Source organism: Ailuropoda melanoleuca, chromosome 2 (assembly GCF_002007445.2).
Source record: "Ailuropoda melanoleuca isolate Jingjing chromosome 2, ASM200744v2, whole genome shotgun sequence".
In the NCBI taxonomy this organism is placed as follows: Eukaryota; Metazoa; Chordata; class Mammalia; order Carnivora; family Ursidae; genus Ailuropoda; species Ailuropoda melanoleuca.
Genome location: NC_048219.1, coordinates 79,414,646 through 79,439,121, shown reverse-complemented (window position 1 = coordinate 79,439,121; position 24,476 = coordinate 79,414,646). Strand labels below are relative to the sequence as shown.

The 24,476-nt window shown below is 41.6% G+C and overlaps 1 protein-coding gene across 1 annotated transcript in view; it reads left to right on the top strand.

The window, feature by feature from the left end:
• The window catches only part of LOC100483673 (monocarboxylate transporter 4), a 75,230-nt gene that overhangs the window by 29,153 nt on the left and 21,601 nt on the right, over positions 1 to 24,476 (top strand). The window contains exon 3 of the mRNA XM_034641722.1: positions 20,296 to 20,421. Within this exon, the coding sequence (XP_034497613.1) occupies positions 20,296 to 20,421 (126 nt within the window). The remainder of the gene's footprint in view (positions 1 to 20,295; positions 20,422 to 24,476) is intronic.

Below are 24,476 nucleotides of genomic sequence, written 5' to 3'. Positions count from 1 at the left end.
CCACACTCTCGACTGCCTCACTATGTGGATCCAAAGAACTGTGAAAAATGCTGCCAACAGGTGAAGTAAAAAGACCAAGAACTGACCATCAAATTTGACAATGTGAACTTAGCAAAGTTAGTTTTACTGGAAGATAGGTGGGAAAGCCTGAAGGGAGTAAATTCAAACAAGTACTTATCACAGGGTGTTGAAATTATCCATTTACTTGTTTATCTCCCCGCATAGACTAGAAGAATACGGAGGAGAGAGACTACGCTTTGTCTGCTTATTTATGGTGCCTGACACATAGTAGGTGCTTAAGAGATAGATGTTGAATGAACACAGGTTTATTTGTTCACTTTTTTATTCGATGACAGAATTCCTTTGTCTTCACTCTACTATGTGTCCTGATAGAGTCCAATCCTATAAATCACTAATATGACAAGAGAAGGACCCCCAAATCTGTGCGTGCATGCGTGTGTATGTGTGCGCACGCACATGTGGGCTTGTGTGTACACACAGGTCTGCAGGTAAAGAACATACTTGGAGGTGGAATGATGATCTTCTAATCCAGGCCACTTTAGCAGACGCTGTTCCATTTCTTCCATCTTGGGATTTAAGAAAGCAGCATGGAAGGCCAGATGTTAACATGTTGGGTGTGTTTCCTCTTTTTCAATCTTCCAGCAATGAACTTTTTAAAAGAAATAAACCAAAATATCACGTCTGCTTCTTTACTTCTGAAACACGACTTCCCCCAAGCCTTGAGTTGAGAAATGACCTTTCTTTAGACAAGTTGAATGTAACCGCTGCCCACTGGTGGAAGCTGCATGTCCCCATCTTGAACAGATGCTGTAGGAAGCGTCCCCTGAGCTGGACAAGGGGCTGAAGCAAGTGGCTCAGCAGCACATTTCTCCTTATTTTCTCTGCCATTTGGGCTGCAATAATTTCCAGGGACTAATGAAGTGAAAAGTTAAAGCTTATTTTTCGATCAAAACTCACTTCAGGGGCACCTGGGTGGCACAGCGGTTAAGCGTCTGCCTTCGGCTCAGGGCGTGATCCCGGCGTTCTGGGATCGAGCCCCACATCAGCCTCTCCCGCTATGAGCCTGCTTCTTCCTCTCCCATCCCCCCTGCTTGTGTTCCCTCTCTCGCTGGCTGTCTCTATCTCTGTCAAATAAATAAATAAAATCTTTAAAAAAAAAACTCACTTCATTTCAGGGGCACCTGGGTGGCTTAGTGGGTTAAGCATCCACCTTCGGCTCAGGTCATGATTTCTGGGGTCCTGGGATCAAGTCCCGCATCAGGCTCCCTGCTCGGTGGGGAGTCTGCTGCTCTCTCTCTCCCTGCTGCCACTCCCTGTTTGTGCTCGCTCTCTCTCAAATAAATAACAAAAATTAAAAAAAAAAAAAACCTCACTTCATTCCAGCACATAGTAAAGGGAACCAGGGGAGGGAGGAAAAGAACATAGGGATTCAGCTCATTTGAGTACCAAGTTTCTTCTCCACAGAAAACCAAATTGCTTGGCACTGGGAAATTGCTTTTCCTTTTAAGATCAAATTGGTTTGGGGTTTTTCCTTTACAAAAGCTAGCCGGGAAATAGAAAAATGAGCCCGCTGGACACCAGCTTTGGAGAGACTTGGGTTTACAACTTGGCTGTGACACCCACTGACTTTAGGCCAGCTATTTAACATCCTGCGCCTGGGGCTCGATACAAAAGAAAGGCAAGTGGAGTTACTAACACTTTGTAAATTTGAATAAGGTTTAGGGAGTAAGGTCTGTGAAGCCTTCCTGTGCTTAGTGGAGTGGTAGAGAGCTACTGCTGTCTTGAGCCTCTGGTTTGCGGGCTGAGCGTGCGAATGACATCTGTGTGAGCAGGTGCAGAGGACACGTGACCTACATGAGCAAGGGTGAGGGCGCCGAGCGGGAAGGCGGGTGTGTGGGGTGCGCCTGGATGCCAGGGGAGCCCTGGGAGTCCTGGCCGCGATCTCTCTGCAGCTGAAGAAGTCCGTGTTCCTCCCTTCTGCGGACGTCGGCAGACCAGCGTGGGAGGAAACCTCGAGAGGACTCTTCAAGCAAGGGTCCTCCGTCCTTGGATTGAGGGGTGAGGGACCCCTTTTCTTGCAGCAGGAACAGCTCCGGAGCCCCGTTGCCATACCTCCATCAGTTTCCGGTGACTTGTGAAAAGACTTCAAAGAAGGAACTTCAGGGGCGCCCGTGGGGTGCATTTGGTTGGGCCTTGGACTTTTGGTTTCAGCTCAAGGTGGTGAGATCCAGCAACCCCCTCCTTGGCTCGGTGAAGAGTCTGCTTGGGACTTTCTCTCCCTCTCCCTCTCCCTCTTCCCCTTTTCCCATGCTGCTGGGTTTCCCCCGTGCAGCTGGGCTCTCTCTCAAATAAATAAATACCTCTTTTTTTTTCTTAAAGAAGGAACTTCAGAAACCCCACTAGCCATTCCCATTTTAAAAATCTTGATGACATGACCCTAAAGAACACGTCTATGAATGCTTATCTGTCTCTACACAGGGAGAGAAAGGACAGCAGAAGACACAGCGCTGTGGACTGCCAGCAAGGCCGGCAGGAAGAGAGGTACACGTTCCCCCTGAAATTCTGTAAAACAGCCTCAAATATGCACCTGCCTGCTTCAAGCGTGCATCAGGACACAGGAGCCACAGTGAAACAACATGAGTAAGCAGAGGGAGGAGCTGCAACGCTGGAGGTGGGGGAATGTAACAGGCACCGTGGTAATGGGGTGCTCTTTCCTCCCTGCACTCTCCACCCCAGCCACCTGTCTCTAAGCAACCTGTTCTAACAGACACACAAGAAACACTTATGTATTACTAGGAATATTAAGGAAGACTCTCTCATTTAATTCCCACAATACCCACAGGAGGTAGGTGCGTAGTAGGTAGGTAAAGGTGCTATTATCTCTATTTTATAGAGCAGGAAATGGAGAATCAGAGACATCACACAGCTTGCTGTAGGTGCTGGAGTCCGGGTTGACGCTCTGTCTCCTGACGACACCCGAACTACTGCTGTCCCTGGGCCTTGAGAGTTTGGGTTATTGCTATCAAAGTGATTCAACCATCATCATGGTCTTCTGATTATCAAAGAGATACATGCTTACCAGAAGACAGAGGGAAATACGGAAAGCTCTGAGAAGAAAAATCATCCGTGAAACATAGCGATCTCTATTTTCTTTTTATATGTTCTCTATGACTTTGAGAATAAGGGAAAGCAGTTTGATAGTAATAAACCAAATTATCCTTCATCCTAGCAGCCCAGCCAGTCTTCCCTTCCCTGCCTCTCTGAACAGCCTCTTGATGAATTCCAACCAGAGAGGAATTGAATTGTGTGCGCTTGGCTTCCCTGTGCTGGGACGTCTTGCCCCTAAAATGTGTGGGATCTTTGATCTTCTCTTACCCAGGGCAGAGGACTGTCCTTGTTGATGGCAAGGTGCGGGGGTGGACCCCCAAGAGTCTCAAGAGAGAAAGTGGAGGAGGGGACTCACTAAAAATTGATAAATATTAAGTCCTGCTTTTAGGTACTTAAATACCACTTGAGGCCATGCGGGCAGGGGAAAAACGGACTAGAAGCAGCATGAGTAATATGTTGCCAAGTTACAATACATGACGGAAAACTCCTCTCAGATAAGTTTGAGCCAAAGACAGATTTATTGACCCATGTGCTCAGAAAGCCCAAAGGCACCTTAACTTCAGGCAGATCAGTATCAGGGACTCAAAGCATGTCATCCTAACTCACTCCCCCTCCACATCTCATCTCTGATTTCTTCCGAACTGGCTTTGTTCTCACTCTGGCCATGTAGGGGCAAGTTGGCTGCAGCAGTTCTGGCTTAAAATCTTTTTACTTTCAATCTAGAGACCCAGAACTTCTTATTCTACAGTCCAGCTGAAGTCCTAAAATTGAGCCTCATTGGCTCTGACTGGTCTAACTTGAGTCACATGCCCATCCTGGAACCAATCCCTGTAGCCCAGGAGATATTTTATCAGTTAGAGATGCCTTCAACTACCACCAACAGAGAACTTGATAAAAGCAAATGAAGTTCATGTCCCTTATTTACAAAGACATGTGGAATGCATAGCTACGGCTCATGATTCTATGGCCTAACATCTTCCATAGTTCTTTGGCCTTTTCTTCACTATTGCAAGATGGCTGATGCAGTCCCCGCCCCCCCCCCAATAGGACATCCAGGTTTTAGGCAGAAAAAAGATGTTATGCGCAGCAAATGCCCCTCTTTGAGGAGAGCAAAAGCTTTCCCCAAAGCACCCAGCAGACTTCTGCTCACAACTCAGTGGCCACAACTGGGTCACAAGGCTGCCTCTACGTTCGAGAGAGGTTGGGCTGCCAACTATTTTGCTCTTCCAGACTCCAGCTGACTAGGCTGGGAAGAAGGGGGTTGGGATAGGAATTGGGTTAGCCAATCAATGGGCACTGCCAGGCCTGATTCATATGCCTCTAAAAAGCTGGGGTGTTGGGGCGCCTGGGTGGCACAGCGGTTAAGCGTCTGCCTTCGGCTCAGGGCGTGATCCCGGCGTTATGGGATCGAGCCCCACATCAGGCTCCTCTGCTATGAGCCTGCTTCTTCCTCTCCCACTCCCCCTTGCTTGTGTTCCCTCTCTCGCTGGCTGTCTCTATCTCTGTTGAATAAATAAATAAAAAATCTTTAAAAAAAAAAATAAAAAAAAAATAAAAAGCTGGGGTGGACTCTTCTCCCCCAGGACCAATGAACTGAATGTGATAGAGGAAAATCGGGTGCTAGAAACATAAAAGGAGTCATATATGCTAGTCAGACAAGAGTAAAAGCTGTCCATTATGACTTATGTTTGAGGTTCCTTTGTGATCTGGCCTCCCCAGAAGGGCACGGTATCCATCACCAGGTATAAGAAAGCAGAAATTACATGTATGTACCTCACCATTGTCTTAGGTGATGCCTCGGGTCCCCTTCAGCTTTAAAAGGTGAAATAATAATAGCAACAATTACACGAACACCTCCAATTTATCTGAAAACAGTCCACTCAGAAACTTCCTGCTTCTTTCATCCCTCTGTCACTCAAGAGCATCTGTTGTTGTGCCAAAGAATATTTGTTTCATTTAGTGATTGTTTACAGATTAAGGAAGATACACCAAGAATCGGTACTAGGTGCTTTCGCATGGATTATTTTATGAAGTTCTCACCACACAGCAATCCACTTACTGATGAGGAAATTAAGGTTTGGTGATTTGCTCAAGGTCACTTAATAATATGTTCCAAGCTATAAGTCTCCTTACTCATAAATAGTATTCTTCTTGCCATACCACACTGCAGCACACTCTCTCAGAACAGACGGGGCCCATTCCAATGAAAGCAGGTCAGCTCCTGAGTGTTCCAGAAACTTTCTTTCCTCCCTGTAGAAGTGAATGAAATGGGGCGCCTGGGTGGCTCATCGGTTAAGCATCTGCCTTTGGCTCAGGTCATGATCCTGGGGTCCTAGGACCAAGTCTTGTGTTGGGCTCCCTGCTCAGTGGGGAGTCTGCGTCTCCCTCTACCCCTCCCCCACTCATGCTCGCTAGCTCTCTCTCTCTCAAAAATAAATAAATAAACTTAAAAATTAAAAAAAAAAAAGAAGTGAAGGAAATGCCAATTACTCTTGGACTGAAGGCTCTGATCTTCTTCAAGCTCCTCTGCCTTAATTAAATGTGGTTATTTTAGACACCTTGCGTGGGTTTTGTGACTTTTTTTCAGCTGAATGCTCCAAGGGGTTCCAACTGCTCTTGTGCTCTGAGGGGAAGAAGTAGGTCTGATAGGCCGAGCGCTGGCTCCCCAGGCCACGGACAGTCCTCAGGGCGGTCGTGCCCTCAGCCGTGTGCTGAGCCGTGGATTTGGCTTTCTGCCACCACAGCAGATACCAACTGAGCAGGGTGTTCCTGGGAGGAATTAGGAAGGCTAATCTGTCAAGCCTGTCGGGCCTGGCTGCCGGGGCCTTCCCCCACATTCCAAAGTGTGGAGTTGTAGGTCGTGTGAGTGCAGTTTCTAACTCCTCCCTTAGCAGAAACACAGATCTCTGAATACAGTTTCTGCCATTGCTGTGCACTCAGTATGAACTTTTTAATGTGTGGTTGACGAGGAAGGTGAAGTCTTCTTTAATTTTTTTTTAAGAGAGAGAGTGCATGTGAGTGGTGGGGGCAGGGGTAGAGGGAGAGAGAGAGAATCTCAAGCCGACTCTGTGCTGACCAGGGAGCCCCACCCAGGGCTCAACCTCATAACTGACTGAGATAATAACCTGAGGTTGGATGCTTAGCCAACTGAATCACCCGGGAGCCCCAGGTGTTAACTCTTTTTTAAAAATCCAGGCACCTAGGTGGCTCCGTCGGTTAGTGCCTTCAGCTCAGGTCATGATCCTGGAGTCCCTGGATTGAGCCCCGGATCAGGCTCCCTGCTCAGTGGGGAATCTGCTTCTCCCCCTGCCACTCACCCTGATCGTGCTCTCTCTCATTCTCTCTCAAATAAATAAATAAATAAATAAATAAATAAATAAATAAAATTTAAAAATAAAAAAAAATTCAGGGTACTAAACTGTATAGGTGAGTAGGTAACAACAGCACACTCAGTAAAATGCCCAAGGTTCACCTATTTGGAGCAAATTTTCTTTACATTGCGTTCATCAGTTGTACAGTAACCGGTGAACACTTATAGACACTTTATCATTTCTTATTTGTTAGGGCAAGTTACGTCTAACTATTGCAAATATGAAAAGGAATCTGAACTCTTATTAGATACTACTTTCATACCAACTTAGAAAAATATCTACTACACTTTCTTCAAGCTTTGGAATTAATGTAATTGAACAGTGACCTAAATTATAATGTGAGCTATTTAAAAATGGACTACCGGGGCGCCTGGGTGGCACAGCGGTTAAGCGTCTGCCTTCGGCTCAGGGCGTGATCCCGGCGTTATGGGATCGAGCCCCACGTCAGGCTCCTCTGCTATGAGCCTGCTTCTTCCTATCCCACTCCCCCTGTTTGTGTTCCCTCTCTCGCTGGCTGTCTCTATCTCTGTTGAATAAATAAACAAAATCTTTAAAAAAAAAAATGGACTACCATGTGTGACTACTTATTTTGATCTTTAACCGGCAATCATTTCAATACTAAACAAAATAAAATGTAGAAATAAATCATTACACAACATGCCAATTTCAAAATTTTCTATTTATAATGATCAAAAGTTCACTCTGGTGAAGTCATTGACCTTAATATTAATTAGCTAACATTACCAATTACACCCTATAAAATACATTCATTCGAAAGGCAAATCTATGGAGACAGTAAAAAGATCAGTGGTTGTGGGGAATTGCTGGGAGGTGGGAGAGAGGATGAATAGGCAGAGCACAGCAGACCATGCAAATAAGGCAGTGAAAATACTCTGTACGATTCTCTAAAGATGGATGCATGCCATACATTTGTCCAAATCTATAGAACAGAATGCATAACACCAACAGTGAACCCTTAGTTAAACCATGGACTTTGGATGATGATGATGTATCAATGCAAGTTCATCCTTGGTAACAAATGTACCACTCCGGTGAGTGATAATAATGGGGGAAACTATGCATGTGTGGGGGCAGAGGGTATGGGAAATCTCTGTACCTTCCTATCAGTTTCATTGTCTACCTAAAACTGTTCTACAGAATGAAGTCTTGGGAAAAAATGTGGTATATTCATATAATGAAATACTATTCAGCAATCAAAAGAAACAAACTACTGAAACTAGCAACAACATAGATAAATCTTAGAAATACGCTGAGTGAAAGGCACAACACACAAAATAGTATACAATTCCATTTATGTGAAGTCCAAGACCAGGATAATCTATGAGAACAAAAATCAGAACTGTGGTTCCTTGGGGTGCCTGGCTGGCTCAGTCAGTAGACCATGTGACTCTTGATCTCGGGGTTGTGAGTTCAAGCCCCACTTTGGGTATAGAAAGTGCTTAAAAATACAATCTTTGAAGAAAAAAATCTGTGGTTTCTTAGAAGGGGAACAGACAGGAAAGGGCATGAAGACACGTCCTGGAGTGACAGAATATTATCTTTTTTAGGTGGTGGTTAGAGAGGTATATACAATTGTCCAAACTCACTGAGCTGATGACTTAAGATCTATACGTGTAATTTCATGTTTAATATCACAATTTGAAATGAAGGGATTAAGGGAAGGAGGAGGAGGATAGAGATGTGACTCCTGTGCCCCAGCAGCTCTTGCCCTCAGGCCCACCTCTACCTTCTCTGTAGTAACTGCCACGGCTGCCTAGTTTTTTGTTTTTTTAATTTAGGGATAGAGGAGAAAGGAGAGAAAGTGCACGTGTTTTTATTGGATGTGGAGGCTGGCTATGGAGTACATGTTTATGTGACCGATGATTGCTGTGGAAGTAGTGTTTGAAATGGTGTGTATTACTGACAACTGCAAATAAGTATTTGAAGGACTCTGGTGATAAGGGTAAGGCTGATGCAATCTTCTTCCAGAAAAACAAATTTCAGTGGCTCTAAAAGTTTTTCCAAGCAGTTTTCAGAGTTGGTGTAGCATGGGTATGTTCAAAACTGTCCTTAGACCTGTAATATGAAAAATGCAGCTACTCAATACATGGGATTTTCTAAGTTATGTCTTATATGTGACAATATTTTCAAATATTCTGATGAAATAATCACTACCTCTTAGAGCATGCATATAACGAACCAATACTACAAAGTACAAAGCTGAGTAATCAAAATAGTGTGGTACTGGCTCAAAAATAGACACATAGTTCAATGGAACAAAATAGAGAGCCTAGAAATAAACCCATGATTATATGGTCAATTGGTCTTCGACAAGAGGCAACAATGTGCAATGGGGAAAAGACGGTCTCTTCAATAAATGGTGTTGGGAAAACAAGACAGCTACATGCAAAAGAAGGAAACTGGACCACTTTTTTATACCCCCCCCCACACACAATGGATTAAAGGCCTAAATGTGAGACCTGAAACCATTAAATTCCTAGAAGAAAACATAGATAGTAATTTTGTTGACATTAGCTGTAGAAACATTTTTCCAGATATATCTCCTTAGGCAAGGGAAACAAAAGCAAAATTAGACTATTGGGACTACACCAAAATCAAAAGCTTTTGCAATATACAGATCTGATGCAATCCCTATCAAAATGTCAACAGCATTTTTCACAGAACTAGAACACGTAATCCTAAAATTTATACGTAACCACAAAAGACCCTGAATAGCCAAAGCAATCTTGAAAAAGAACAAAACTGGAGGTATCACAATCCCAGATTTCAAGATATACTACAAAGCTGAAGTAATCAAAACAGTATGGTCCTGGCACAAAAACAACACATAGATCAATGGTACAGAAAAGAGAGCCCAGAAATAAACCCATGATTATATGGTCAATTAATCTTCAACAAAAGAGGCAAGAATATGAAATGGGGAAAAAGTCTCTTCAACAAACAGTGCTGGGAAAACTAGGCAGCCACAAAAGAATGAAACTAGACTACTTTCTTACACCATACACAAAAATAAACTCAAAATGGAGTAAGGACCTAATGTGAGACTTGAAACCATAAAAATCCTAGAAGAGAGCACAGGCAGTAATTTCTCTGACATCAGCCATAGCAGCATTTTTCTAGATATGTCTCCTGAGGCAAGAGAAACAAAACAAAAACAAACTATTGGGATTACATCAAAATAAAAAGCTTCTGTACAGCAAAGGAAACAATCAATGTAACAAAAAGACAACCTGCTGAATGGGAGAAGATATTTGTAAATGACATATCCAATAAAGGGTTAGTATCCAAAATATATAAAGAATTGATACAATTCAACACCAAAAAACCAAATAATCTAATTGAAAATTGGGCAGAAGACATGGACAGACATTTCTCCAAAGAAGACATACAGATGGCCAACAGACCCATGAAAAGATGTTCCACATCATTCATCATCAGGGAATGTAAATCAAAACCACCATGAGATATCACCTCACATCTGTCAGAATGGCTAGTATCAAAAGACAAGAGACAAGTGTAGGTGAGGATTTGGAGAAAAAGGAACCCTTGCTCGCTGTTGGAAATGCAAACTGGTGCAGCCACTCTGGAAGACAGTATGGTTGTTCCTCAACAAATTAAAAATAGAACTACCAAATGATCCAGTAATTGCACTACTGGGGGAACACTAATTCAAACAGATACATGCACCCCTCTGTTTATTGCAGCATTATTTACAATACCCAAATTATGGAAGCAGCCCAAGTATCCATTGATGGATGAATATACAAAGAAGATGTGTTATATATGTTATCTTCTTTGTGTGTACACACACACACACACACACACACATACAATGGAATATTGCTCAGCCGTAGAAAGAATGAAATCTTGCCATCTGTAACAACGTGGATGGATCTAGAGGGTATAATGCTAAGTGAAATAAATCAGTTAGAGAAGGACAAATACTGTATGATTTCACTCATGTGTGGAATTTAAGAAACAAAACAAATGAAGAAACAAAGAAAAAAAAGAGACCAAAAAAAAAAAAAAAGCCTCTTAAATACAGAGGAAAAACCTGTGGTTGACAGAGGGGAGGTGGGTGAGGGGTTGGGTGAAATAGGTGAAGGGGATTAAAAATACACTTATCATAATGAGCGTTGAGTAATGTATAGAAATGTTGACTCATTATATTGTACCTGAAACTAATACAGCACTGTATGTTAATTATCCTTCAATTTAAAAAAACAAAATTTCAAATATTTTTGCCAAAATAAACAGGTTTGAAGATATTCTCTCATATAACATTGGTATTGCCTTATTCTTTTGCTTTTTTTGCTCACAAATTTCATAACAAGCTGATAAGTTGATTTCTCATCTCTTCATTCTATCCTTTTCAAATAGCAGAACTTGCAAAAACAATAACAATGAAAAGCCATATAAATCTAAATTTTTTTATTTAACTTGCCTGGGCCTGAATTCTAAAGAATATAAAATATTTAAATGTGATGTTTTTGGCCCTGTGTTGTTCCTATTTTTTCACAATATATCACAACTTGTTAAGTATAGCAACAGGCAGTTCATTTTTCAGATTATTTACCTGAAACAGCAACATGATACAGTGCTTTCTTATCATGTCTTTGGAAAGAAGGTTCTGCAATTAGCTAAATTTTAGTTCATAATACACTCATGTGGTTTGGACTACATTGATGGAATTTATAATTGTGACTAATGTGTAACATTTCAGTGCTTGACAAAATTCTAGTATTCTACTGAACTAACACATAGAGAGAAAACTTTGCTAATTTGAAGTGTATAAAAGGGGAGGCAAGAAAAGGATTTTACGTGAGTTCACATATCTTTATTAAATAACAATAAAGACTGTCAACTTTACTAGAAGAAACACAAGATGAGGAGGGGGAAGGGAGAGAAAAGAAAGGGAGAAAGAGGAAGGGAGGAAGAAGAGGAAGACAGAAGGGGAGGGGGAGGAAAGAGGAAGGGGAGATGCAGAGGGAGGAGTAGGAGAAGGCAGGAAAAGAAATGGAAGGTGGAAGAGGGAGAAAATCTGAATGAAAAGAATTAGAGAGAAAGTGACAAACAGAAGATCCAAAGTAGAAAACCTGAAAGGAGCTTTAAAGTGTAGGGATTAGGTGAAGATACAAATGGTATATGAAGCTAGGTGATGGGTACCTTGGAGTCTATTATACTATTCTATTTACTTTGTATGTATTTGAAAATTTCCATAAGAAAAAGGTATTTTAAAAAAAAATTAATGTCAGCCATCACATTAACAGAATTACGGAGGAAAAAAACATATGATTACCTCAGCAGATATACAGAATGCATTTCATAAAAGTTAACACCTGTTCACCATAAAAACTCTTAGCAAACTGAAAATTGAAAGGAACTTCATTAATCTGGTAAGGTTGTCTATAAAATCCTGTGGTTGATATCAAAGTTGATGGTGAAATATTGAACACTTTCCTCTAATTTGAAATAAAGCAAAGATGTCCATTCTCATCACTACTATTCAAAATTGTGCTGGTGGTTTTAGCTAGTGCAGCAAGGCAAGGTAAAGAAAGAGGGATAAAGATTGTAAAGAAAAAGTAAGACTTCATTTTCTGCAGGTGACATGACTACATATGTAGAAAATCCATGTGAAGCTATAAACAAATTACTAGAAACAATAAGTGAATTTGGCAAGATTGCAGGATACAAATGCAATATGCAGGATAAATTATATGTCTACTAGTAATATTTCAAAAATGATATTGAAACAAAACTATTTAAAATAAAAAATAAAACATTTGGAATAATTTTAATAAAACTGTGCAAAACCTCTATGTGAAAACAATAAGACACTGCTGAGAGAGACTGAAGAAGACCTAAACAGATAAAGAGATATACCATATTCATGAATTAGAAGGCCAAATATGGTTAAGATGACAATTCTTACCAGCTGTTCTATAAAATTCCAATAAAAACTTCAACAGGGTTTTTTATTGAAATCTACAAGCTTATTCTAAAATGTATGGAAATGAATAGGACCCAAAATAGCTAAAACGATCTTGAAGAAGAGCAAAGCTTGAGGGCGTATTCTACTTACTTTCAAGACTTAACTACAATGAGGGGCGCCCGGGTGGCTCAGTAGGTTGAGGGTTCAACTCTTGGATTCAGCTCAGGTCCTGATCTCGTGGCTGGTGAGATGGAGCCCCACATCAGGCTCCGCGCTCAGCGGGGAGTCTGCTTGAAGATTCTCTCCCTCTGCTCCTCCCCCACTCATGCTCTCTCTCTCTCTCCTTCCCTCACGCTCAAATAAATGTCTTTTTTTAAAAAGAAAGACTTACTCCAATGAAAAGCCATAGTACTGAGTATTGGCCTAAGGATGGAAAAATAGATCAATCTTACAGAATTGAGAGCCCAAAAATAGGTCCACACATACATACCATCAATTGATTTTGACAAAATAGCCAAAGCAATTCAATGAAGGAAGAAAGTTTTCCAGTAGACAGTGCTGCACAACTAGAGGAAAACTGTAGGAGGAGAAAAAAAGTTACTCCCCAGCCCCAACTTCAGTCCACATTATACATAAATTAACTTGGGATGCATCATAGGCCTAAACGTGAAAGTTAAATTCTAAAGCTTTTAGAAGAAAACACAGGAAAATATCTTTATAACCTGTAGGAATGGGAGGTTGGAAAACATTTTTTAGATAGGACACAAAAAGCATTAACCAGGCATGGAGTCTGCTTACGATTCTCTCTCTTCCTCTCCCTCTGCCCCTCCCCCCATTTGCTCTCTCTCTCTCTCTCTCTCTCTAAAAAAAAAAGGTAAGAACAATGAAGACATGTGTTCATACAAAACCTTGTACACATATGTTCATAGCAGCATTATTCATAATAGCCAAAAAGTGGAAACCACCCAAAGGTCCATCATCTGAGGAACTGATAAGCCAAATATCCTTACAATAATGTTATTCAGCCATAAAAAGGAACTAAGTACTGACAGCTGCTATAACATGGGTGAACCTTGAGAACATTATGCTAAATTAAAGAAGCCAGCTACAAAATGTCACGTACTTATATTATTCCTTTTACATGAAATATACAGAAGAGGAAAATTTATAGAGACAGAAAGTACATTACTTGTTGCCAAGGGATGGGAGAAATGGGGGCAAAATTGAGACTAACTGCACAGGGTTTCTTTATGGGGAGATGAAAATGTTCTGCGATTAAATAGTGGTGATGTTTGTACAACATGGTGAACATACTAAAAACCACTTAAATGTACACTTTAAAACGGTGGATTTTCTGGTATTTTATGGAATGTTGTAATATTCATACATGAATTTATATGAGGATTATATTTCAATAAAACAAAAACTTCTTTACATTTTATTATTAGTGAAATAGGGTTAAGAGCACCTTCCTATTTCTTACCTAAGAGAGGTGTTGAAAGAATAACTAAGGGAATATACATTAAGCAGCTGAATTTGTCAGCAAAAACACAACAGAATACTTTTCTTATTTTCCAGATAAAGTATTTGAGCTATGTATTCAGCAAAAGTAATACATTTCCAATTTTGCATTTATAAGATCTGCTCCCCTCTTTTCTTTAATGGTGTTCTCATCCTTGCCCTTAATTTCTGAAGTTAAAACTCGTTTGAAATCTTCCTGAATTTGCAAATAACTGTAAGTTTATCTAAGGCAGTCTACCTTGACCCATCTCCAATTGTCCTCAAACTGTAAACCAGAAAGGTCAAGTACTTAGAGTTGTAGGATAAAATAAAAAGCCACTAGAGGACACTGTAAGCCGTGTAGTTTGCAGTTAAGGATTTTCTTTGCAGAAATACTTTTTTATCTTGAAGATTACCATTCGCATGGTGAAGCCCAACAGACACCTGTTTATTCACCCTGTCAAACCATTCATTAGCTGGGTGGCCTTAGGAAAGTCTTTCAGCATCTCTGGGCTTCAACTTCCACATCTGCAAAATGTGTGGGTTTAACTATGTGGTTTCCAAGTTCCTGCCAACTCTAAAATTCCTATTTTGTATTGCCTTAAAGCCAGGATAAAATCTAGCAAAATAGTTAAAGAGTTGTACCTGTTTTATTTTATTACTTTCTCCAGCTTGCTCAAACTGGTTCCTCTTTCCACCTTCTCTGCTTCTGTTTTTCCAGCTGTGACCTTTCCCTCTTAAGCACCATTTACTGACAACTTCTTTTTTTTTTTTTAAAGATTTTATTTATTTATTAGACAGAGATAGAGACAGCCAGCAAGAGAAGGAACACGAGCAGGGGGAGTGGGAGAGGAAGAAGCAGGCTCATAGCGAAGGAGCCTGATGTGGAGCTCTATCCCATAACGCTGGGATCACGCCCTGAGCCGAAGGCAGACGCTTAACCGCTGTGCCACCCAGGCACCCCTACTGACAACTTCTAATATGATATATAAACATTCTCAGAGCACTTGCCAAATCTTCTGTTGTGATTCTCACAACACACTGGGCTTGTAGGTATTACCTCTGGTGTACCTGGTGAGGAAACAGGAGGCCTGGAAGATTTCAGTGAATTGCCCACGGTAACAAAACCAGTCAGTTACAGGACCTGGCCTTCCAACTCCAAAGCCTATACTCTTCATGACAATATTCCTTGTTAGTGGGAACCACTTTTGTGGGGCCTGAAGCATCCACATTTATGCGGCAGTATTAGCTTTCTACCACTGCTATAACGAATTGCTATAAACCGTGGCTTAAAACAACATAAATGTATTATCTTACTGTTCCGTAAACCAGAAGTCCAACGCAGACTCACTGGGGTAAAATCAAGGTGTTGAGGGGGGTTTTGTTCCCTTCTGGACATTCTAGGTGAGAATTTGTTTCCCTGCATTTCTCAGCTTCTAGAGGCCACCTGCATTCCCTGGCTGGCCTGCCCTGTCTTCCAACTTCGAAGCCAGCAATAGTAAATCCTTCTCACACTGTAGCACTCTGACCTCTCTGCCTCCCTCTTCCACTTTTTTTTGGAAAAGATTTTATTTATTTACCTGAGAGAGAGAGAGCATGAGCAGGAGGAAGGGGCAGAGGGAGAAGGGGAAGCAGACTCCCCTCTGAGGAGGGAGCCCAACATGGGGACCCTGAGATCATGACCTGAGCCAAAGGCAGAGGCTTTGACTGAGCCATCCAGGTGCCCCTTCCCTCTTCTACTTTTAAGAATGCTTTTAATTACGTCGGGCCCAGACAATCCAGGATAATCTCCTTATTTTAAGGTCAGCTGACTAGCAAATTTAATTCCATCTGCATCCCTAATTCCCTTTTTTTTTCTGTAATATAACATATTCACAGGTTCCAAGGGGTAGGGCATGAACATCTTAAGGGGGTTATTCTGACTACTATATTGTCCTTCTTTAAGAAAAAAATATAAAGTTACGACTACAAAATTAGATATGATCCTGTGAACACATACAGTAAACTTCATTAAATTCATGGAAAATCTGTTTCTCATGTATTTATTTGGTTTTTTTTATTGAGGTGAATTCATATAACATAAAGTTAACCATTTTAAAGTATACATTTCAGTGGCATTCACAATGTTGCACAACTAGCATCTAGATCAAGTTCTAAATCATTTTCATTACTCTAAAGAAAACTCCATACCCATTAAGTAATCATGCCCTGTCCCCCTACCCTTCAGACCCCGGCAATCACTAAATCTCCTTTCTATATCTACAGATTTAACTATTCTAGCTATTTCATAAAATGGAAACATAATAACTTGTGACCTTTTGTGCCTTGCTACTTTCATTTACAATATTTTGATACATGCTGTAGCACATATCAGTATTCCATTCTTTTTTATGGCTGAATAATATTCCATTGTATGGCTAGACCACATTTGTTCAATGACAGTATTCAATGATGGGCAGTGAATTGTTTCCAACTTTTTAGTATTATGAATAGTGCTGCTATGAACATTCCAGTATAGGTATTTGTTTGAATACTTATTTTCAATTCTTTGGATATATACATAGAAGGTGGGGGTCATATGGTAATTCTCTAACTTTTTGAGGAACCACCAAATTGTTTTCTACAGTGGCTATACAATTTTTTACCCCTGTCAGCAATGTATGAGGTTTCAAATTTCTTCACATTCTTGCCAGTACTTTTCTTTTTTTTAAAAAAATTACTATTTTAGCCATCCTAGTGGATGTGAAATGGCATCTTGTAGTTTTGATTTACATGTCTCTATTGACTAATGATGTTGAGTATCTTGTCGTGTTTGTTGGCCATTTACATACTTTCTTTGGAAAATGTCTATTCAAGTCCTTTGCTCATTTTATAACCAGGCTGTCTTTTTGTTATTGCATTGTAAGTGTTCTTTCTGTATTCTGGGTATTAGACCCTAATTACCAAATATTTTCTCCCATTCTGTACGTTGTCTTTTCACTTTTTTTAAAAAAGATTTTATTTTATTTTCAAGATTTTATTATTTATTTATTTATTTTTAAAAGATTTTATTTATGTATTTGACAGAGAGAGAGAAAGCCAGCGAGACAGGGAGCACAAGCAGGGGGAGTGCGAGAGGAAGAAGCAGGCTCCTAGCGGAGGAGCCTGATGTGGGGCTCGATCCCAGGACCCTGGGATCAGGCCCTGAGCTGAAGGTAGACACTTAACGACTGAGCCACCCAGGTGCCCCTATTTACTTACTTATTTTAGAGAGAGCGAATGAGCATGAGCAGGAGCCGGAGAGGGAGAAGGAAAATCTCGAGCAGACTCTGTGCTGAGCCCCACGTGGCCCGATCTCATGATCCTGAGATCATGACCTGAGCTGAAACCAAGTCAGACCCTTAACCGACTGGGCCAACCAGGTGCCCCAAAGATTTTATTTTTAAGTAATCTCTACACCCAATATGGGGCTCGAACTTACAACTCTGAGATCAAGAGTCGCATACTTCACTGACTGAGCCAGCTACATGCCGCTTTCACTTTCTTGATAATTATCCTTTGATGCACAAAAGCTTTTTAATTTTGATGAAACCCAATTTACATACTTTTTCTTTTGTTGCCCCTCTTTTGGTATTGTATCTGAGAATCCATTGCCAAATCCAAGATCATTTAGATTTACCCCTGTTTTCTTCTAAGAATTTTATAGTTTAACCCTTACTTTTAGGTTGTTGGATAATCCATTTGGAGTTGATTTTTGTATATGCTTTGAAGGAGGGGTGCAACTTCATTCTTTTATATATGGATATCCAGTTGTCTCAGTACAATTTGTTGAAGAGCCTTTCTTTTCCTTTTAATGGTCTTGGCACCCTTTTAGAAAATCAATTGTCCATATATTGATGAGATTATTTCTGGACTCTCAATTCCATTCTCTGTGTTATATATTTGTCCTTATGATAGCATCACACTGTTTTGATCACTGTAGCTTTGTAATAAGTTTTGTAATAAGGAAGGGTGAATCCTCCAACTTTGTTCTTTTTCAAAATTTTATGACTATTTGGGGTTCTGTGCAATTCCATACAAATTTGGAGGTCATCTTTTCCACTTCTGCAAAACTTCTGTTGGAATTTTCATAGGAATTGCATTGAATCTGTAGATCATACTGAGTATATTGCCATCTTAACAATATTAAGTCTTTCTATCCATGAACATGGATGTCTTTCCATTTATTTAGGTCTTCTTTAATTTTTTTCAGCAGCATTTTGTACTTTTCAATGTATAGGTGTACTAACTTCATGTAGTAAGGAATTTGGCCTCATCTAAAGAGAGGTCTGGCCTTTATCCAAGCTCCTGGGAGGTTGGATAAAGCCTTGCAACTTCCCAAATGATAGAGAAGTGTCTTTGTAATTCATGGTAGGTTCCCAGAGATCAGCCCCAATAGTGTATGCTAATGAAACAACGAAGGGTGAGGGCTGGCAATGCCAGAAAGGCCAACCATGTGATTGGAGAAGTAGGTTTTTGTGTCACATGATAATAGCCCAACTACTTGGGGTGGGGGTATGTAGGGACTGGAGATTTGAGTTCAATCACCTGCGTGATGATTCATGTCAAAGAATGGAGCCTCAATAAAATGTTAGATACCAGGACTGGAGTGACTTTCTGTGGTTGACAGAACTCTTTGAACATTGCCACACATCATAGTTGGGAGAGAGGACTAGAACGTCAAGTTCAGACACCTTCCAGATTCTGCCCTATGCTATTCTCTTGCCTGATTTCAATTTATCCTTAATCTGTGATGAACATTACCTTGAGTATAGTAACTTCTATTGAGTTCTGTGAGTCTTGCTAGCAAATTAGTGAGCCTGAGGGTGGTTTTGGGAACCCCCCAATTTGTGGCCTGATGGCCGAAAGTCGGGGTGGCTCTGGGGACTCTCAAACTTACATAAAGCTGGTGTCTAAAGCAAGGGCAGTTTGGGGGCACTGTTTCTTCAGACTGTGCTGTTGCCTATATGCTTTGCAAACTCCGTAGTTAAATATAGCCCTAGGTATTTTAATCTTCTGGATGCTGTTGTAAATGAAATTGTTTTAATTTCTTTTTCTCTTTGTTTTTAACAAATGCTTATTCAGCCCTTGCTATATGATAGTCTCCGTCCCAATGCTTCACAAACACTAGTTTTATTTCCCTAACAACCCTAATTAGGTCCTTTGGTTTTTGAAAACTGGGCAGTCTGGCTCCTGAGTCCATATTCTGAACCCACTACACTGCTGTGTTACAAGACTTCTTTGAGGAATTTCCTGGGAATCACCCTATCTCTTCCCACTGTCATTATAAATTCACTCCTGAACCAGAGTCTCCCACACTGTCTCCCTAACTCAACTGTCTGCAGTCAACCCTGAATGCTGCTGCCACCCTAACCATCCTTAAAGCACCAGTGTTCAAGTCCTGGCCACCACGATGACCTGAAGATATTTCCTTCTCTGCATTTATCAAAGGCAAAAACAATTATTGCTCCTAAGCAGTTCCTGGCGGTAGATTCTGCACTGTCTTCTACTACCACTTGGAACTGTTACTGAAAACTGAGGAAGGGTGGGTGAGAGCAAAGCACTTGGGACCTCTCAGGACCAGATCCCCCAAACGCCACTCCCTGGTCTGTTTCTTCATTTGCAAAACAAAATCTTAAGGCCTACTTATAGGATTGAGAATTAAGTGTGTGTGGTAGGGGGTGGGAGTGGAGGGGTTGGACAAGGTCCCAGAATGCAGCGAACGCTCAACAAATGTTGGCTCTTATGTACCTCGGCCTCCTCAAAGAAACTGCAATTCCTTGGAAAGCAGGGGCCTTGATTTATACCTTTTTGGTATTTCTTAAAAGTCAACATTATTTAAAATGACTTTAACTGATATGGTTTGGTCTCTGGACTTGCTGGAGACATCAATGGCCCTTACAACAAAATCAGGCTCTGGCGTCTGACTTCCAAGGCTGGCTGCTGCTAGCTGCGTGACCTGTGGAAAATTGCTTAATCTCTCTGAGCCTCAGGTGCTTTATTTGTAAAATGCAGTACCCATGCACAGGGTCACGAGGCTTCAGGTGAAGAAGTACTTAGCACATACTCAGTCCGCTAGCTCCAATTATATACTGTCCCGAACATTCGGGGGTCCACGAAAACTTGGCCTCTGCATTCTCATTTCTCTGTTTCCAACATATACGCCTCCCTAGGGACCAGTCGCCACCCTCCTCCTGCTCTTCTTTCCCGACTTCTGGGTTTAACACCGAGCAGGAGGATCTGAGTCAGGGCCCCCGGGGGAGGGTGAGGCGGGGGGGGGTACGCCCCATCCGTCCTTGGCAGCTTTTCCCTTTTCTCTGCCAGACACTGGAGGGGGAGGCCGGCGCCGATGCCCCCGCACGCGTGGACGTCACGGCGAGCATGCGGGGTACTCCTGGCCCGGCAGGGGGTCGGCGCCCCCTCCCTCCCCCGCCCAGTGGGGCCAGACAGGTGACGGCTCGTACTTGGGGGAAGGGGGCGGCGGGCGGGCCGGCTCCGCCCCGCGCGCAAGCTCCGGCCGGCCAGAGTATAAGGCAGCGGCGCCCACCCCGCGCACACTGTGCGGAGCGCTCCCACCGCGTGGGAGCCGCGTGCGGCCGAGGGGGAGCTCCGCCTCGCGCAGCCGCGTCACGCACACGCTCGGCGGCGCGAGCCGCGCATAACGGTTAGTCGGGTAACGGCCGGCGGCGGCGCTGGGCGCGGAGTGCGCGGTGTCCCTGGCGCCCTGGCGGGTGGGAGGGAGACGTGGGGGGTCGCAGACCTGGGTCTCGGGGGAGGGGGGTCCGGGCCGAACCGGGAGCCGGCGATTCGGACAGGTGAGCCGGCCACCGGCTGGGGAGACGAGGAGGTAGTGGTGACATGGGGGAAATCGCTTCATCTCAACCGGGGATGCTTTTGTTCTGGAAGAAAAATGACCTCGGCTGTAAAACCAAATGGGGATGACCTCCTGCCTCAGGACCCTTTTGGCCAGATTGTGGCTCTGCGGCAGGTGATTTGGGAAGGAGTTTTTCATTTTTGGCGTTGTGGCATGCCACCTTTAACCTTCTAATCTTTTTTTTTTTTTTTCCCAAGATTTTACTCATTTGAGAGAGTGAGCATGAGCGGGAAGAAAGGGCAGAGAATGGGGGGGGGGCTCAGGTCCAGGACCCCGGGATCATGACCGGAGCCACCCAGGTGCCCCTTTAACCTTCTCATCTTTAAAATCTTTATTTGGGCGTCTTTTTTTTTCTTCTTTTTTAAGTTAGCTCCACACCCAAAGTGGGGTTTGAACTCACCACCCTAAGAGTCACACGCTCTGCTGACTAAGCCAGTCAGACATCCCTAGTTGTTCCTGTAATTTATCCTGACAGACTGAATTCTCCCCTGTTCTCTGTGACTTTGCTCTGCCCATAGAAATTCTCTTGTCTTCTCAAATCCTACCCATCCTGTTCTCCATTGTAATTTTTGTATTATGTGAACCTTTACGCTAGTTGTATTTTTGCTTCCTTTCTCCTTATTGTAAGTTTCCTTAAAGTAGTAACTGTCTTTGTAGTTCCTATAGCACATAGTTGAAGGGAATATGTCTTTAGCAACTTTTTGGGTAATTACTATGACCCAGGGAGTACTTTTTTCTTGTGAATCCAGTTATACTTGTTAAATTAGCCCCAAATATTGTCTGGAGTGAACCACTCTAATATGCAGGCCTTTGTCCAGTCAATTGCAATAAGCTGTTGGGAGTCCTTGACCTTCAGATTTGGGCTGCTCTACCTGCAAGTTAGAAATGTATATGTTTACCTCCCTCTGTTGTGATTGCAACATGGTGATGTCTGTAGTTTATGATGTAGAAAACAGAATATGGTGGGGGAGCAGATTAACAATTTACAGTTGGTTTTTTAAGAAAGTGAAATAGATTGTTGAAATTATTTTAAGCGTACTTTAAAGGAAGCGATTTTTATCTCAATGACAGTGTATTTTATGGCTTATGTTGTCAGCATTTTAAAACTCTTAAGTTTAATCTGTAGTTGTATTTTGAGGTAACAAAATTTCCTTATTGACATTTTTAAAAAATGTATTCATTTGCGAGAGAGCACGGGAGCCAGCGCATGGCAGGGGGAGGGTCAGAGGGTAGAGGGAGAAGCAGACTCCCCGCTGAGCATGGAGCCCAACTCAGGACTCGATCCCAGAACTCCAGAATCATGACCTGAGCCAAAGGCAGATGTTTAACGGACTCAGCCACCCAGGGACCACCAATACTCAGTTTATTAGTGTTTGGTGGATTCTTAGGTCCTCTACAAAAAGAAAATAACTACATTCCTTCTTTGAAGTAATGGGCTCAGATGTAGCACTAATAGTGACGCTCAGACTCAGTCATGGAATAATAAGGACGCGTACAAAAAACTAGAAGGAGACAAATTTAAGGGTCTCATTTTGGGATGAGAACTTTCAGAGTGATGAATAAAACTTTAAAATTTTAGTCTATGGTCTTTAGTTACCAAAACCTATGATTCCTTTTTTTCATAGAACTATAAACTATAAAACTATTTTTAAAAACTATGAAGCTAATTATAGTGCTGAATCTTTCTGTGAGTACTGTTGTTTTTTCTTTTTTTCCAGAAAAGAAAAACAACTTTCTTTGCTGGCTTCCTCTTTGTGATGCATTTTCTCAATTTGGCCTCAAAAGAACTGTGTGAAGTGGATGCTAGCAGTGGTGTACTAGCATTCTGTTTAAAAGGAGTAACGCAGATGACCATACCCCTAACTACATATTTGTTATTTTAAAAGAGCCAGTACAGGGGCACCTGGGTAGCTCAGATGGTTGGGTGTCCAACTCTTGATTTCATCTTAGGTCATGATCTCAGGGTTGTAAGATCAAGCCCTGCATTGGGCTCCATGCTCAGCAAGGAGTTTGCTTGAGATTCTCTCTTTCCCTCTTCCCCTCCCCCAGCTTGTATGTACCCTCTCTCTCTCTCTCTCTAAAAAAAATAAATCTTATTAAAAAAAAAAAGAGCCAGTACATTTCTGTTTCAAATCCTGGCATAAAATTAGTTTGTATTAATTAAAATAGTATATTTAGGTTTTTACTTGTAGAGTCTACTTTGGATTGCTGCAGAAAATAGTATTTATAAATTGCATTCTAGTTTGTAATCTGGAATTCTAAGCAAAACTCTCCTGTATACTGTAAAAGACTGAAGGACACAGTCTCTACCTTCCCTTTTTTCAATATTCAGAGCCTGGTGTCCTTTTGAAAATGTAGGGAAAAAAAGGGGGGGGTGTCTGTATTTAGAAATCATGCCAAAGTAAATTCAAATAACAAATACAGGGATTTGTTAATTTGGCAGAATTGTGTTGAGTTCATGTCTGGGTTGTGAATTTTTTTAATCCATCATTTTGCTTTCGGATCCTCAAATTTGTTCACCTTTTCTCTCTGAATCTGTTTTAAGACACTTAAATATAATTATGACACTGGAATAAAATTTTTAATACAAGACAAGGTTACTATTAAGACTGTGATGAATCAGTTCTTAGTGACCAAAAACTGTGACTTTTAAAAAACAAATGGTGAGACTTCGTAATTGGCAAGGAAGCTCAAAGTTTAATCACATCCAGCATGTATTCTATTAGCTATTCCAAGTGAACCCAAATGTATCAAGCAGCTTTATTGTGATTGGGTATGTAAATTTAAGCATAAATATTCATGGTGCCTGGCTGGCTCAGTCAGTAGAGCATGTGACTCTTGATCTCAGGGTTGTAAGTTTCTGCCCTTTGTTGGATGTAGAGATTGCGTAAAAATAAAATCTTTTAAAAAAATAAAAATTTAAGTATAAATATTCTGAGATGAATTAACTTTGGTTTTTTTGAGTCTTAATTCAGAGGAAATCTTGTAAAATTCATGCCCTGGAGCATTTCTATTTAACGTTGTCTTAGAACCCAGATTGTTTCCTTTGAACTGAGATGTTACAATTTCTGTAATTCAAATGGAAATTTTAGAAAACCTTGACTTGGACATTTTTTTTTAAAGATTATTTATTAGAGAAAGAGAGCAGGAATAGGAGCAGAAGAAGGGAGAGGGAGAGAGAGAATCTCAAGTAGACTCCTGCTGAGTGCAGAGCCAGATGCAGGGTTTAATTTCATGACCCTGACATCATAACCTGAGCCGAAACCAAGAGTCAGACACTCAACGGACTGAGCCACCCAGGTGCCCCTGACTTGGGAATATTTTCGTAATCCTACCTCTGGCATAGGTAGGTGAAATGCTCTAGGACAGGTAATCTCTAGTTTCAAATGGTAGTGTAGTTTTATGGGATTATTTTGTAAATTCGGTTTCATCTGTATCCGGAATTTAAAATGATCTCTACCCAGATGAGAATGGATGCCTCAGGACTTCTTTACCAATTGATCTTTACACAGATTCCCTCTCCTTTACACAGATTCCCTCCTACCTCACTCATCCCAGTCCTTACTCTGGTGCACTGCCCCAGGGTATAAAAATCTTTGGGGAGCAATCCAAACAAAAGAGAAAAAGCCAG